We start from the raw sequence: 12,917 nt of genomic DNA on the forward strand, positions 1-12,917 counted from the left end.
TAAGAAGACTGTCTGCTGTGTTGTACCTGCACTGCCAGCCCCCTCTGCCTGCAGACAGACGAAGGAGGCCCTCACACCCCCGCTTCCTACCTAGACTACCCCATGGTCAGGTGAACAGAAGACAAGTGATGTCCACTGGTCCAGGTTCAGCTCTACCTGGTACTGGTCCTCCCAAAGGGCCAGAATAAATCCCTTCATGCCTCATGCACCCAGAAAGCCAAGGTTGCCCCATCTGTAAGATGTGGGTGTGAATGTTATCTCTTTGACAAGAGTTTTGTGCAGAATAAAGGAGTGGATGCAGTGAAGGGTCTAGAACAGGGTGAGCCTCACAGTGAGCCCCTCCCTCTCCTGGGTCCTTCCCCTCAGCATGCAATCATCTTGCCAGTAATTCTATTTCTCAGCTTACTAAGCCTTCCCTTCTTATATTTCTCCAGCCCCCAAACTACCACTTTATTTCTCTGCTCCACTACACAACAGGCTTCGTGATTCCATTCTCTTCTCTTCACCTTCATTCCTCTTTCCCTTAGTCCATGCTTCTGCTGCCTGGACCACTGTAACGGCTTTATGACACAGTTGCTGTAAATCAAATGTCACCAGACTCCTTAAAAGCCTTTCCCAGCAATCAAACCAGTACTCCCGATCTGGTATGCAAAATCGTTTGTCAGGACTGGCTAGTGCTGAAATGGCATGGAGGAACAAACCATCCCAATCACTCGTCTTAAGACAACTCCTTTCCTCATGGATCCACTTGGCCACCAGGGCAGCTCTGCTTGGATCCACAGACCAGCAGCGTGGCTGGAGACTGGCTGAGTGAGGTTGCGGGGACTGGTCAGCTCTGCTTCACACTGCGGGCTGTTTGCGGCCATTCTGCCCCAGGCGTCCTGCCTCTTCTGGGGCTAGTTATCAACAGGCAATAACAGAGCCCAAGAGGGTAACCCCAAGGGTCTGAGCACAGACTGTGCTCACGTCTGTGTCCCATCTGGGGAATGTCATGGCAAGCCCTGGTCCAGGGTTGAGCAAATAGGATTCCTGTTTCAAGAGCAGTATCTCTAACAAGTTCCATGTCAAAAGACGTGGACCTGTGTATGCTCATGTGTGTGCAGGGGCAGTGTGGCTAATATCCCCCTACTTTGCCAGGCACTGACTTCTCATGCACAGTGCTGATGCGTCCTGCTCTCTGTTCTTGAACACAACCAGATCCTTCCCACTCCGGGGCTATTTGTACTACATTAACTATGCTGTAAATTTACTGGTAGCCTTAGTTCTCAAGTTTGCTTTCCAGAGGATTTCAGTGACATGACAGCTTATTCCTCTTCTTCATTGTTTTAGCACTTTATTTTAGTTTTGTTTCTATACTCTTAGCATATTCATTGATTTGAGGATAGATCTGAAAGCCTTTCAGATTCACCATTGAATCAATAGAACACTTTTATTTTCCTCTAATACTGTGAAACCTGCCAAAAGATGAAAAATAAATTAATTTGCTCTAAATTTATTCAATGGGAATAATGGGCAGCAGGCTGAACAGCATCAGGGTAAAACAAATTTAATGGAACTTTAGAATTGGGGGCTGATGACTTGGATTTTGTGAACTTCTGGATTTAACAGATGTCATTTTCTTAAAATATTTTATTTATCTATTTACATTATTGTTCACTTTAAAACAATGTTTACTTCCCTTGTCCTCCACTTCACCCACCCATCAGCACCGTAGTCCCCCACATTCCTCCGTCCTTCTGATCCTTCTCTGTCCCCCTGTAGGATATCTCTGGTTTGTAATTATCTGTTTGTTTTTGTTGTGTTGTGTTGTGTTTTGTCTTGTAATAGCAATGCACTTTCCCCCCTATGTCTTAGTGGTTTCTCTTAAATTCCTTCTATAAGTGAAACCATTCAATATTTTTCTTTTTGCTTCTTACTTATTTCACTGAGCATGATCCCTTCCAGTTCCATCCATATTGCTGCAAATGGCATGAGTTTATCTCTTTTGATTGCTAAGTAGTATTCCACGGTGTATGTATGCCACATCTTCTTGATCCGATCATCTAGTTTTGGGCATTTGGGTTGTTTTCAGGACTTACCTATTGTAAGTAGTGCTGCAATAAAAATAGGGGTGCATGTATTTTCTTTTGAATTAATGTTTTTGTGTCTTTTGGGTAGATCCCTAGGAGTGGAATTGCTGGGTTTTATGGTAGCTCCATTTTTAGTAGTCCGAGGGATCTCCATACAGCTTTCCACAGTGGTTGCACCAGTTTGCATTCCCACCAGCAGTGTAGGAGAGTTCCTTTTTCATTGCATCCTTGCCAACATTTGTTGTTGCTAGTTTTTTTAAAAATATGTGCCAGTCTCGCTAGTGTAAGATGTATCTCATTGTGGTTTTGATTTGCATTCCTCTGATTATGATGGGTGTTGAACATTTTTTCATATCAGATGTCATTTTCTAAGTACTTGTCAGCCAGTGTTTTTCTTTATTCCTGTCATCGCACGGCCAGTGGTCAGGCAGGTATCATCTGCCTAGTGCACACGGCATCGTGTGGAGTGTTCTGTGACAGAGTAGTAGCAGCCTTTAAAGAGGTAGAAGGATCAGATAAAATATGCAGTCTGCATTCAGAGGTGGATTCTCAAACCCCATCAGCCCCAGGTGCATGGATAAGAGGGACCAAAGGAAGGAACATTCAGGTGTGTGCTTTTTGCTTCTGAGAGTAGGAAAGAAGAGGCGTTTGGGACCAGTGGGAGAAGGCAGGTTGCTTCCTTACTCTACTGGCTGCTATGCCAGAACATGTAAGGCACCTTCCCTGATGGAGATAAGGGGGGAGCTTTGGGCCTGGGAAGGTGGGCTCAGGCCAAAGCAGTATGATTTTCTGCATTGCCAAGAAGCACACAAATCCTGATTATGTAATAGTGGCTAACATAATTGAGGGTAACATAAATGAGCTAACATAATTTTTTGCAAGCCAGATATAATTGTTATACAGAGAAATTCATTTCTCCCTTACAATAACTCTGGCTACTGTTCCTGCCATTTTAAAGATGAGTTAATAAAGGAGCAAGGAGTTTTCAAAGCACATTCTATCTTAGCTCAGGTCTGTCTTAGGGTTGCACCTTTATTTTTTTTAAAGAGTTATTTATTTATGCATACAGAACTGGGGTACAAGCCAGAGGTTCTGGGGATGAGAGAATTCACCAGAGACAGAGTAATGAGCAGAACAGGCAAGTTGATGAAGTACACCCCTGAGGGGAGCAGCCAGGGTAAGGCAGGGGGGTGTAGGAGAGATCTGCCATGCCATGGGGGTCGCCTCCTTGGCCAGGGATCGAACTTGTGCTGCAGTGGCTGTGGATAGCTTCATAGTGTTGCGCTGTAACCCGTTGTGCCACCAGGGAGGGCCTGCACTTGTTTCTTAACTGCTGTCTACACTGCCTAGATCAGAGGAGTGAGGAGTTCAGGTGACATCACTGGGACCCACATTAGTCCACAGACCCTTTCTGCTATACCCAGGGGGTGCAGTACAGGGCCTAGAACTCCAGAGTGGGGGCAGCAGCCCTGGAGGGAACAAAGGGACTCAGTCTGTAAGCTTTGACAGTCAGCATTTTAGCCATTCTGGAGGGAAAGGCTGTGAGGACTGTGGCTGTGGTGATCAGGGATGAGAACTGCACCTATAATAGTGGCAGAAGCCTGGCATCATTGGCATCTGGGTCAGGAATAATCTGGGCCCCAGTTGTAGATGGAAAATCCAGCAATTCTGCAAGCCCTGAGGTTTTTTTTTGTTTTTTTTTTTTTAAGATTTATTTATTTATGCATACAAGAGCTGGGATGTAGACCACAAATGCAAGGAGTAGGGTTGGGAGTAGAGTCTCCAAAGACAGAGTGGGGAGCAGAACAGGCTGATCTACTGAAACACAGTACTGAGGGGAGCAGCGGAAGGGTCAGGAGAGGTCTGCTGCGCCATGTGGTCACCTCTGGGGCGGGCATCGAACTCATGTGGAAGTGGCTTTAACTTCTTAGTGCTGTGCTTTAACCTGCTGCGCCACCAGGGAGGGCCTTATTCTTCATTTTGTAATTTTTTCATCTCAGTTATAATCCCGGTGGAGGCTTCTCAAACTGCTAAAAATGGAGCCATATGATCCAGCAATTCCACTCCTAGGTGTCTCCCCAAAGGACACAAAAACATTAATTTAATAACTTTTATTGGTTTACAACACTATCAGTTTTGAGAGTACAGCTTCATACCTGACATGTGTGTGCGTCACCCCCACTCACCATAGCTATAGGTGCCACTCACCATTATCAGGTTGACTCCCTCTGTTTCTCCAACCTCCTTCTCAAACCCTTCTAGTAACTACCATATTTTCTCAAAGTCTAAGAGTTAGGTAGGGGTTAAGTAAAATGGACTTTTGCCTTTTATATATTTGCTACATCAGTTTGTTACCTTCTTGTGTAGTATTATGCAATTTGGTGAAAAATTTCTGTGAAATAGATTGAAGGACAACTAATGTCATCGCGATTTGTATTATGAGAATTATATGATTTAAAAATTAAGAAAAACCTTATTAGAAGGATTTATTTTTTTAATAAATTAAGGCTACCTGAAAATCCCATGCATTTACTTTAAGAAAAATTAGAAATACTTTAAAAGTACTACTGCCACTGAAATTTATTTCATGAAATAAATATGAACTGTTTCTTAAAAAAATAAATCTTTACTCCAGGGGAGACATATGAGGTTAAAAACAAATTAAAATCATGTGATTTGACCAAGGAAAAACAGGGTAACTGATTATACAAGGTTGCTCCCTCTATGTGTGTGTTTGTATAGTATTACATGTGTGTTGTATGTGTATTGTGTGTGTATATGTGTATATACATATGTATATATTTGTGGAGAGAAAGATTTGTTATGTCTCACTTTGTTTTTAGGATTTTTATTGCATTCTTGCACAGAGAGTACAAGAACAATATCAAGAAACATGCAGCTTTCTAAGGTATGTGTTCTTGTGGAATTGTAGACAATTCTTGCAGTTATAAAGGAAAGTCACTGAAAGATTCTTTTGATATTTTTTATTTGAAATTCAGAGTAGCCTTTTTTTAAAAAAAGATTTGTATATTTTTGCAAACAAGAACTGGGGCATAGGCTAGAGGTGTGGGGGTTAAAGGGTTCCCCAGAGACAGAGTAGGGAGCAGAACAGGCAGATGTACTGAAATATACTGCTGAGGGGAGCAGCGGGAGGGTCAGGAGAGGTCTCCTGGACCATGTGGGCCCCCTCCCTGACTGGGGATATAACTCATGCTGCAGTGGCTGCAATAGCTTCACAGTGCTGCACTTTAACCTGGGAGGACCCCAGAGTAGCCTTCTATAAACATTGACTATAGTAAAGCAGTAGAAGGCAGCAGAGTATATTGAAAAGTACATGGGCTTCACAGACATATAGACCTGGTTCTGCATCTCAGTATTATCACTTATTAGTTGTTTGTATGGGGCAAGTAAATCTACCCCTTTTGGTCTCAGTTCCTTCATCTATAAAGTGGACATAGTACCACAGTCCTCCATGTTGTGGATTGAATAAGACAAAAGTGTTTTTGATTTTTGCTGTAATCAAGACACAGAAAACAATGCCTGAGACTTAATACATGTCCAATGCATATTGGTTGAACAGGTTAATGATTGAGTGAATGGTGAAGTTAAAAATACTAAAACATTTATATAAGCTTTATGAAATGGCATTACTTCTTTTTTTAAAAGGTTTATTTTTTAAAATTTCCTTTATGCATATAATAGGTGTGGTGTAGGCCAGAGGTGTGGGGATGCTCCTGCTTTGTCTCTTCCTGGAACCCACCAACCCAGCCAGTGCAATCACTTGTCAGATCGGTGGCACCGTGTGTGTTTGTGTGGGTGTGCACCAGATGTGTTTGTGCTCTTTGGAAGATTGTTCATTTTAAGAGCTCATGACACAAATGCATTTCAATGAGATAAATACATCTTCATGCTTTTAATGTATTTATGATCCAAATATTTACCATAACTAATATCAGACCAGCCACATATTCATACTACATTACCTAAAAACTAGACTTTAAGAAGTGAAAATATTTTTAAGATGTTTCTAATCACCAAAGATAATAATCATCAAGCAGCTGGCAGCCATGTAGCTTAGAAGCAGTTCAATTTTTAAAAATTTCATTTATTTCTCACAGCTCATTTATGCTAATGCTTCCCTTTTATAACTTATACTTTTATTTGGGGAATAAAGGCTCAGAGAAAGAGAAGAATAAGAAGTATTGAATCCTGTTGCCAGAAGGAAGTTTTAATCTCAAAGGACTGACGAGCCACAAAAATGTATTATCCAAATGTATTATCCATTCATTGTACCAGTAAGATATGTGAAGTCTCAAAATGGATAGCAGAGACCAGGAGAGAGTGAATCTGTTACAAGGAACAGAGTGTGTAGACCAAAAGTCATGAGTGCAGAGAATCAAGGCAAATGGGTGTTTTCAGGATTGTCTTCAACATTTCAATGATGAAGTAAGCTCTGTGGGTTCTGTGGAGTCATCCTGCAGACTTCCAAACTTGTTAGAAACAGAGAAACCGATAGGCAGCTTTGTCAAAGACTGACGTTCTCATGATGTGTACTACCAATTTTAAATGGTAGGTAAGTGAAAAGTTAGCCGTTGATATTCTGAGCAAGGTATGAATTCTGTGTTATTGCTTAGAGGTCAGTGATAGTTTGGGAATTTGCTCTCAAAGGCAATATTTTCCCTTCTAGAAAGGATCAGAAAATCTTTGGAGGGTGGGGAGGAATTTGCCTTTGTTATTTTGGAATCTGGGGTCCATGCTACCCTGTAAAAAGACTGGAGGCGCCAGACTAGCCAAAGGTAGCAGAGGCACAGAAGAAACACTGTGGCATGCGAGTAAGGAACTTGGCTCTTTAGCTAGTCCTGGGGTTGCCTCTTACCTGGGATTTTTGCACCAATTCCTGAACTTCTTTTAAGCATGTTTGAGCAAAGTGTTTTAACATGTTTTTAGCTTCTGTAAATCTGATGATTTAACATCTCCTTAAATGCACATGCTGGCGTGATAACCTGGTGCTATCCCTCCATCACCTTGCCGACCTCCTGTCTCCATCTTACTCTCCTGAGCTCACCCTGCCCCCAGAAAAAACCCTCCTCCCAGGGGCACACTTTCCCAACACAAGTCCCCCACCCCCTAGTCAAACCCCTCTCCCTTATAGGACTCTTCTTTTCTGGGCCACTGAGCACCGGCCCTGTGTGCTGTGCCAGAACCAGGCCTGGGACAGGCCGGTGCCCAGAGCCTGCTACGTAGTTAAAGTAGGTGGTCATAAACCTACCTGTTCCCTCCCATGGAAACCATAATACAGACTGTCCACAGGTCCCCCCGCCCTCTGTCTCATGGCCAGCCCCCCGTGCTTCCTCATATGGCCCCCTCCTCTTGGGAACTGTGGGTCTCAAGCGTCCTTTGCAACAGAAGTTGTCCTTTAGTTGTCTTGAGTTATCTACTAATGTAATGTGGCTAACTCTTCAGGACCTCGAGTGTACCTGTCCACCCTGGCTAATGTTGTGCATGGGTGAGCACACTGCCCAGTAAGGCCAACAAACAAGTCAGCAGAGCACAGTGCACTCTGTCCTGCAAACAGCTGCAGCCCACTACTTTGTTTCAAGTAGAAGCTGCAAGAAGCCCCATGTCTGGTACAAACATGCGCCCCACCTTTTGCATCGGGGACATTTCCTGTTTTACCCTGCACTTACAGACCCTATAAATACCCATGGGCAGTCCTAATAAACAGACTTCAGACTTCAGATCCCAGGCTCCTTCGTTTTTTCAAGTCTCCGAGTCTCCTACATTCGGGAGACTAATTTAAAACAGTGAAGAGCTGACTCCCCTCTGAGTCAACTCATTACAGTGGAGGCTCGGGAGGATAAGAAGGTTCTGAGAAAGCAGGAACTGCAGAGAGTCGGGCTTAGATTTCAGGCTCTCTTATCTTTGCTTTGGTCCATACACCTGTTTTGTTCCTCCTTTTTCTGCAAATGAGTTTCTTTTGTTGCATTGAGCATCATTCCTCTGGGCTGCTGTCAAGTGGTGCCCTTGACTGACAAGAACAGATCCAGCAAATGTATCTTATGGCTTAGGCTTTCTCTGTCCCTCTTCCAATGGATCCAGTCAGCCAGCGTTGGGTGTCCGGCCTCTGTCAGCTGCAGTCAGGGGGCAGGACAAACATGGCTGTGGGGCATGGAGAGGAGAACGGGGAGAGCTGGGCCATTGACGATTGTCCAGAACCCGAGGGCCTCCCTCAGCATTCTTTCAAGCAGTTATTCAAAGGATTCCATGTTTAAAAATCCTAAATGAATGAAAACATTGCAAGTTGTTAGTCATTATCAAAATCATGTTTGTTTAATCAGATAACTCATTCCCCAAAGAGCAGAGATAAAACCGAGAAGTCTAGACTTTTACTGAGCCAGTGTACTAACAGAAATGATACACTGATGGCTTCTTGGAGTTCTAAGGCAAATTCTGAAAAAAAATGTCACACCTAGTACTCAAGTGATGAGTAGTGCTTTGAAATCCAATGGAAAGCAAAAGCTTGGAACTTATTTAACAATAAAGGAAGAACTGTTTCCGAGACTACATGGAGATATTATTAAAAAGCAAAACAAGACAAAACAAAGAAACAATGAGCAAACACGAAAGCAAATATCAAGTGTTCTTATTCAAGTTTTAAAACGTTACCCTGATGGGAAGTCAAGATAAAGGAACTTAATTTAGCTATGATTAAAAAAAAAATCCAAAATTAGAATTTATGCCTTGTTAAAAAGTCATAATTTTTCTTATTTGCATTACAGCAGATGCTTTCCTTATTTTAGTTTCGAGAGCCATTTTACAAATGATAAAGTGTAATGGAGCTCTTTCACTGTGGACTGAATGTTTGTGTCCCCACTAAATTATTCTGCTGAGGCCCTAACCCCCAGTGTAGCTGTATCTGAAGATGAAACTCTTTAGGAAGTAGAGTGAAATGAATCATAAGGGTGGGACGCTAATAAGAATAATGTTCTTGTAAGCAAAGACACCAGAAAGCTCCTTTGTGCTCTTTTCACACACTGCAGAAGGCAAGGTCATGTGAGGACATGGAGAGTAGGTGGCTGTCTGTGAGCCAGGAAGAGGCCACGCTAGGAGTGGAATCAGCTAGTCTGATCTTGGGCTTCGGCCTCCAGAACTGTGAGATGACACATGTCTGTTGCTGAAGCCACCAGTCCATAGTGTTGTGTGATGGCAGCCTGAGCAAAGGTGTCCTTCAAGTATTTTGCCATTGAATTTGTGGTTGAAATGTCATGTATGTCCTCTATGAGTTTTCAGCATGCCAAAACAGAAACTGAAACAAGCCCAACAAGCCTGCACTATTTCCAGAGAACTCTGAGGAAGGAAGCTATTGTTTTTCTCTTACAAATATGTAATGGTATCAATATCTTTCCTAAATCAGTTAGCAGTAAAGTGCTTCTGGGTTGCCTGAGAAGAGAGTATGAAACAGGAGGATGTATTGTAGGACAAGTTGGCCAAAATTGGAGCCAAGGCATTTTAAATTTAAACTCCAATATATTTTTAAACTTACATAATCCTATGTTTGGACATGCAGTACAAACTGCAAGTCCATAGAGCCCATAACTGCTTTCCTTAGCTCTTCTAAGCTATCTCTAGTTGAATCCCAAATCTGAAAATCTTAGATTATTTCAAGGCACATGGGAAGTAACTGTGAGCTGTAGCGTATGTGAACTCCCCATAAGCCTATAACACGACTGTGCCAGGGAGAGGGGTTTATGACATAGGGTTGGCTGTGAGTTGGTAGAGGTGCGTAGGCCTGGTGACAGTGATCCAGTGAGCTGCAGCCTTAGACTCTGTGCTTGCTCATACTGGATCTTCTTGTGAATAAAGTTCAAATTGCCACTGCCTTAGGTCAATGGTTGGGCGAGGGCCCCCTTTTGGCTGACACTCACTTTTAAAAAGCGAGCTAGCATTTAAAAACATAAAGATTGTTCAGAAAAATCAAGATCTTAGCTTTCTCCTCGTACACTGGAAGAGCTAGTTAGATCAGAATAACCATGTAGTCCTGTGGATAAGTCCAAAGGCTCAGCACTCAGGAGTCTCCACCACTCCCTAATGTCTTCCATTTGTCCATTCAACTCATTTGTATATACATTTTTAAAGGTTTACTTATTTATGCATACAGAACTGGGGTACAGGACAGAGGTGCAGGGGCAGCGAGAGGGTTCACCAGAGACAGAGTGGGGAGCAGAAGAGGCCGACTGGCGAAGTACACTGCTGAGGAGAGCAGCAGGCAGATCAGGAGAGGTCTGCTGCTCCATGTGGGTCACCTCCGGGGTGGGGATCGAACTCATACTGCAGTGGCTTTAACTTCTTAGTGCTGTGCTTTAACCCGCTGTGCCACCAGGGAGGGCCCCTCATTTATATTTTTATGGTTCATTTGAGATAGGAGGACCTTTAAGAAGGTTCTTCTCGTTCTCAGAAGCCATTGGGCAGCTGTCTCAGAACAACAGGCTAAAGTACTTTAAATCATCAGTCAACTGTAGTCATTATTTACAAATAAAATATGCAAAAGGGGTTCTGTTATAATTATTGTTTCTCTGTTAAATAGACAAACAGAACCCCTAGGGGGGAGTATACACCCACATCTGGGCAGAAAGATCCAGTCTCTGGAAGAAAATAAAATTTTACAACTGCAAATGTTTGCTTGCCTTTCTATTGGAAGTTTAGCAATCTCTTGGCTTTTTAAAATTAGGCATAGCCAAGGCAGAACCTTAGCCACTCTGAGGATTCAGCAACACAGACAGGTGGCATGCATATAAATAAGCTTACAGTGTAAACAAAGGAAGGAGAGGATGAGTGACTGGATAGGAAATGAAAAGTAGGAAAGAAGGAGTAAATGAGCTAGTGATAACTGAGAGTGAAGGAAAAGAAAGGAGAAGGTATGGGACCCTTCCTGGTGGCTTAGTGGGTTAAGGTGCAGCACCGCACGCTAGCCACAGCCACTTTAGTGGGAGTTCAATCCCGGGCACCAGAGGTGATCCACATGATGCGGTAGACCTCTCCTGACCCGCCCGCTGCTCCCCTCAGCAGTGTACTTCATCAGTCAGCCTGTTCTGCTAAAATCAGTCAAGTTTTGCTAAAATCAGAAATTAACATCAGGACAGTCTGACTCCAGAGATATTGCTATCGTCACACAGTCATTTGTCACAATTACGGCTTTTCATATCAATCTTTAAGAACAGAATTCCTAGTGCTCATTTCTTCCCACGTCTCTGGTGAATCCTCTCACCTCCCCTGCACTTCTGGCCTGTACCCAGTTCTGTATGTATAAATAAATAAATCTTTAAAAAAAAAAAACAGAAAAGAGAAGGTATGAACACTCTAGGGTTCCATTACTCATTGTTCAGTCCTTTTAAGATTTCCTTTCCTTCTGGACTGTCATTGTTAATTAATCCACCAGATGGTGCTCCGAAATACCAAATAAACTTCTGTCCTTCATTTAAAAGGTCACTGTCTGGATCTTCCATTATCAAAGGTGGAAAGGATACGTGGCCGACTGTCCTTTGTTTTAAAATATTTATATTATATAAATGTACAATATTTTAATTAAAAGGATGACATGAGGGAATTAGGAAACATATTTACATTATTTTCATTTTTCATAAAAATGAACTATAAATTTTAAAAACTCAAGATTATTTATCCTCCCCCAACCTTTATGTTTACATACCTTCTTCAGGATCTTAGGCCTGAAGCAGGCCGGCCAGTCCCAGGACACACGGTGTGTGCATAGGAAATGCTATAAAGAAATCTCATTTTCTGCGTTTGGCCAGGGCTTCCCAAACATTGAACCTGGGCTCCCCAAACATACCCTGGCTCCCCTCTTCAAAGGTTGGTCTTTGCTTTCGGTGCACCTGTGTTCTTTGGGGACCCCTCAGAAGATGAGGTCAGTTTTATGCATCCAGCACCCTGGCTTCCCCTTTGACTACCTCCAAACACCATTCCCAGATAGATCTGACTCTGTTCCTCCTCCCAGAGCCAATAGAAATGAACTGGATCGTGAGAGGAGTAACTGGATAGAATAGAAATGAACTTTCTAACTTAGGACATATAATAATTTGAAGGAGGAAATTAATGACGTGGGGAGAAATGAGCATTAGGAATTCTGTTCGTAAAGATTGATATGAAAAGCCGTAATTGTGACAAATGACTGTGTGACGATAGCAATATCTTTGGAGTCAGACTGTCCTGATGTTAATTTCTGATTTTAGCAAAACTGGAAGGCCTCTTTGAACTCAGTTTTCTCTCCAGTCTAGAGGAGACAGTAATTCCTACTCTGCACGGTCGTTGTGGGAAATTAGATGAGATCGCATGCTCAGAGCACCTAGGTTTGTGGAATGCCCTTCATTTTCAGGGCCCTCTCTCTTCTCTTCCTTAACCACCTTCCTGTGTGCTCCAACTCAAAACCTGTACTCCAGTGTCAGTGACAGAGACACTGACTAAGCTGCACCTAAACTTTCCCGATGCTGCCTGCTGCCTGCTAGCCACCATCTAGAAACTTCTATTTTCCTGGAGCTGTGCTGTGTGGATGGGACGGCTGCCTGATACTGTGCTGTGCTATACTGGTCTCAAGTGGCCTGCTTGCCTTCTGGGAATGGCTGCTTATTTCTAACAGCATTCCTTCTGGGGATGTCCTCCCTAGATGCAGGGAGAGCCCCAGTCCTGTGCTGGTTAATCCCCTAAATGATTGGCTTACTCTGAAGGCGTAAGTCCTGGGCCTGATGCGTTAGGGAAAGAGCTTCCTTCCCACTTGGACTGCGCTTAGTGTCTCTGTCACCTGGAGGTGTGCAGAAAGAGCTGGCCACCAGGAAG

The 12,917-nt window shown here is 43.1% G+C and overlaps 1 protein-coding gene across 1 annotated transcript in view; it reads left to right on the forward strand.

The window, feature by feature from the left end:
- LOC105853537 overlaps positions 1-12,917 on the forward strand; it is a 102,839-nt gene that overhangs the window by 32,735 nt on the left and 57,187 nt on the right. Inside the window, exon 6 of the mRNA XM_012724020.1 lies at positions 4,913-4,977. Within this exon, the coding sequence (XP_012579474.1) occupies positions 4,913-4,977 (65 nt within the window). The remainder of the gene's footprint in view (positions 1-4,912; positions 4,978-12,917) is intronic.

Source organism: Condylura cristata, unplaced genomic scaffold (assembly GCF_000260355.1).
Source record: "Condylura cristata isolate star-nosed mole 26May11 unplaced genomic scaffold, ConCri1.0 scaffold00012, whole genome shotgun sequence".
In the NCBI taxonomy this organism is placed as follows: domain Eukaryota; kingdom Metazoa; phylum Chordata; class Mammalia; order Eulipotyphla; family Talpidae; genus Condylura; species Condylura cristata.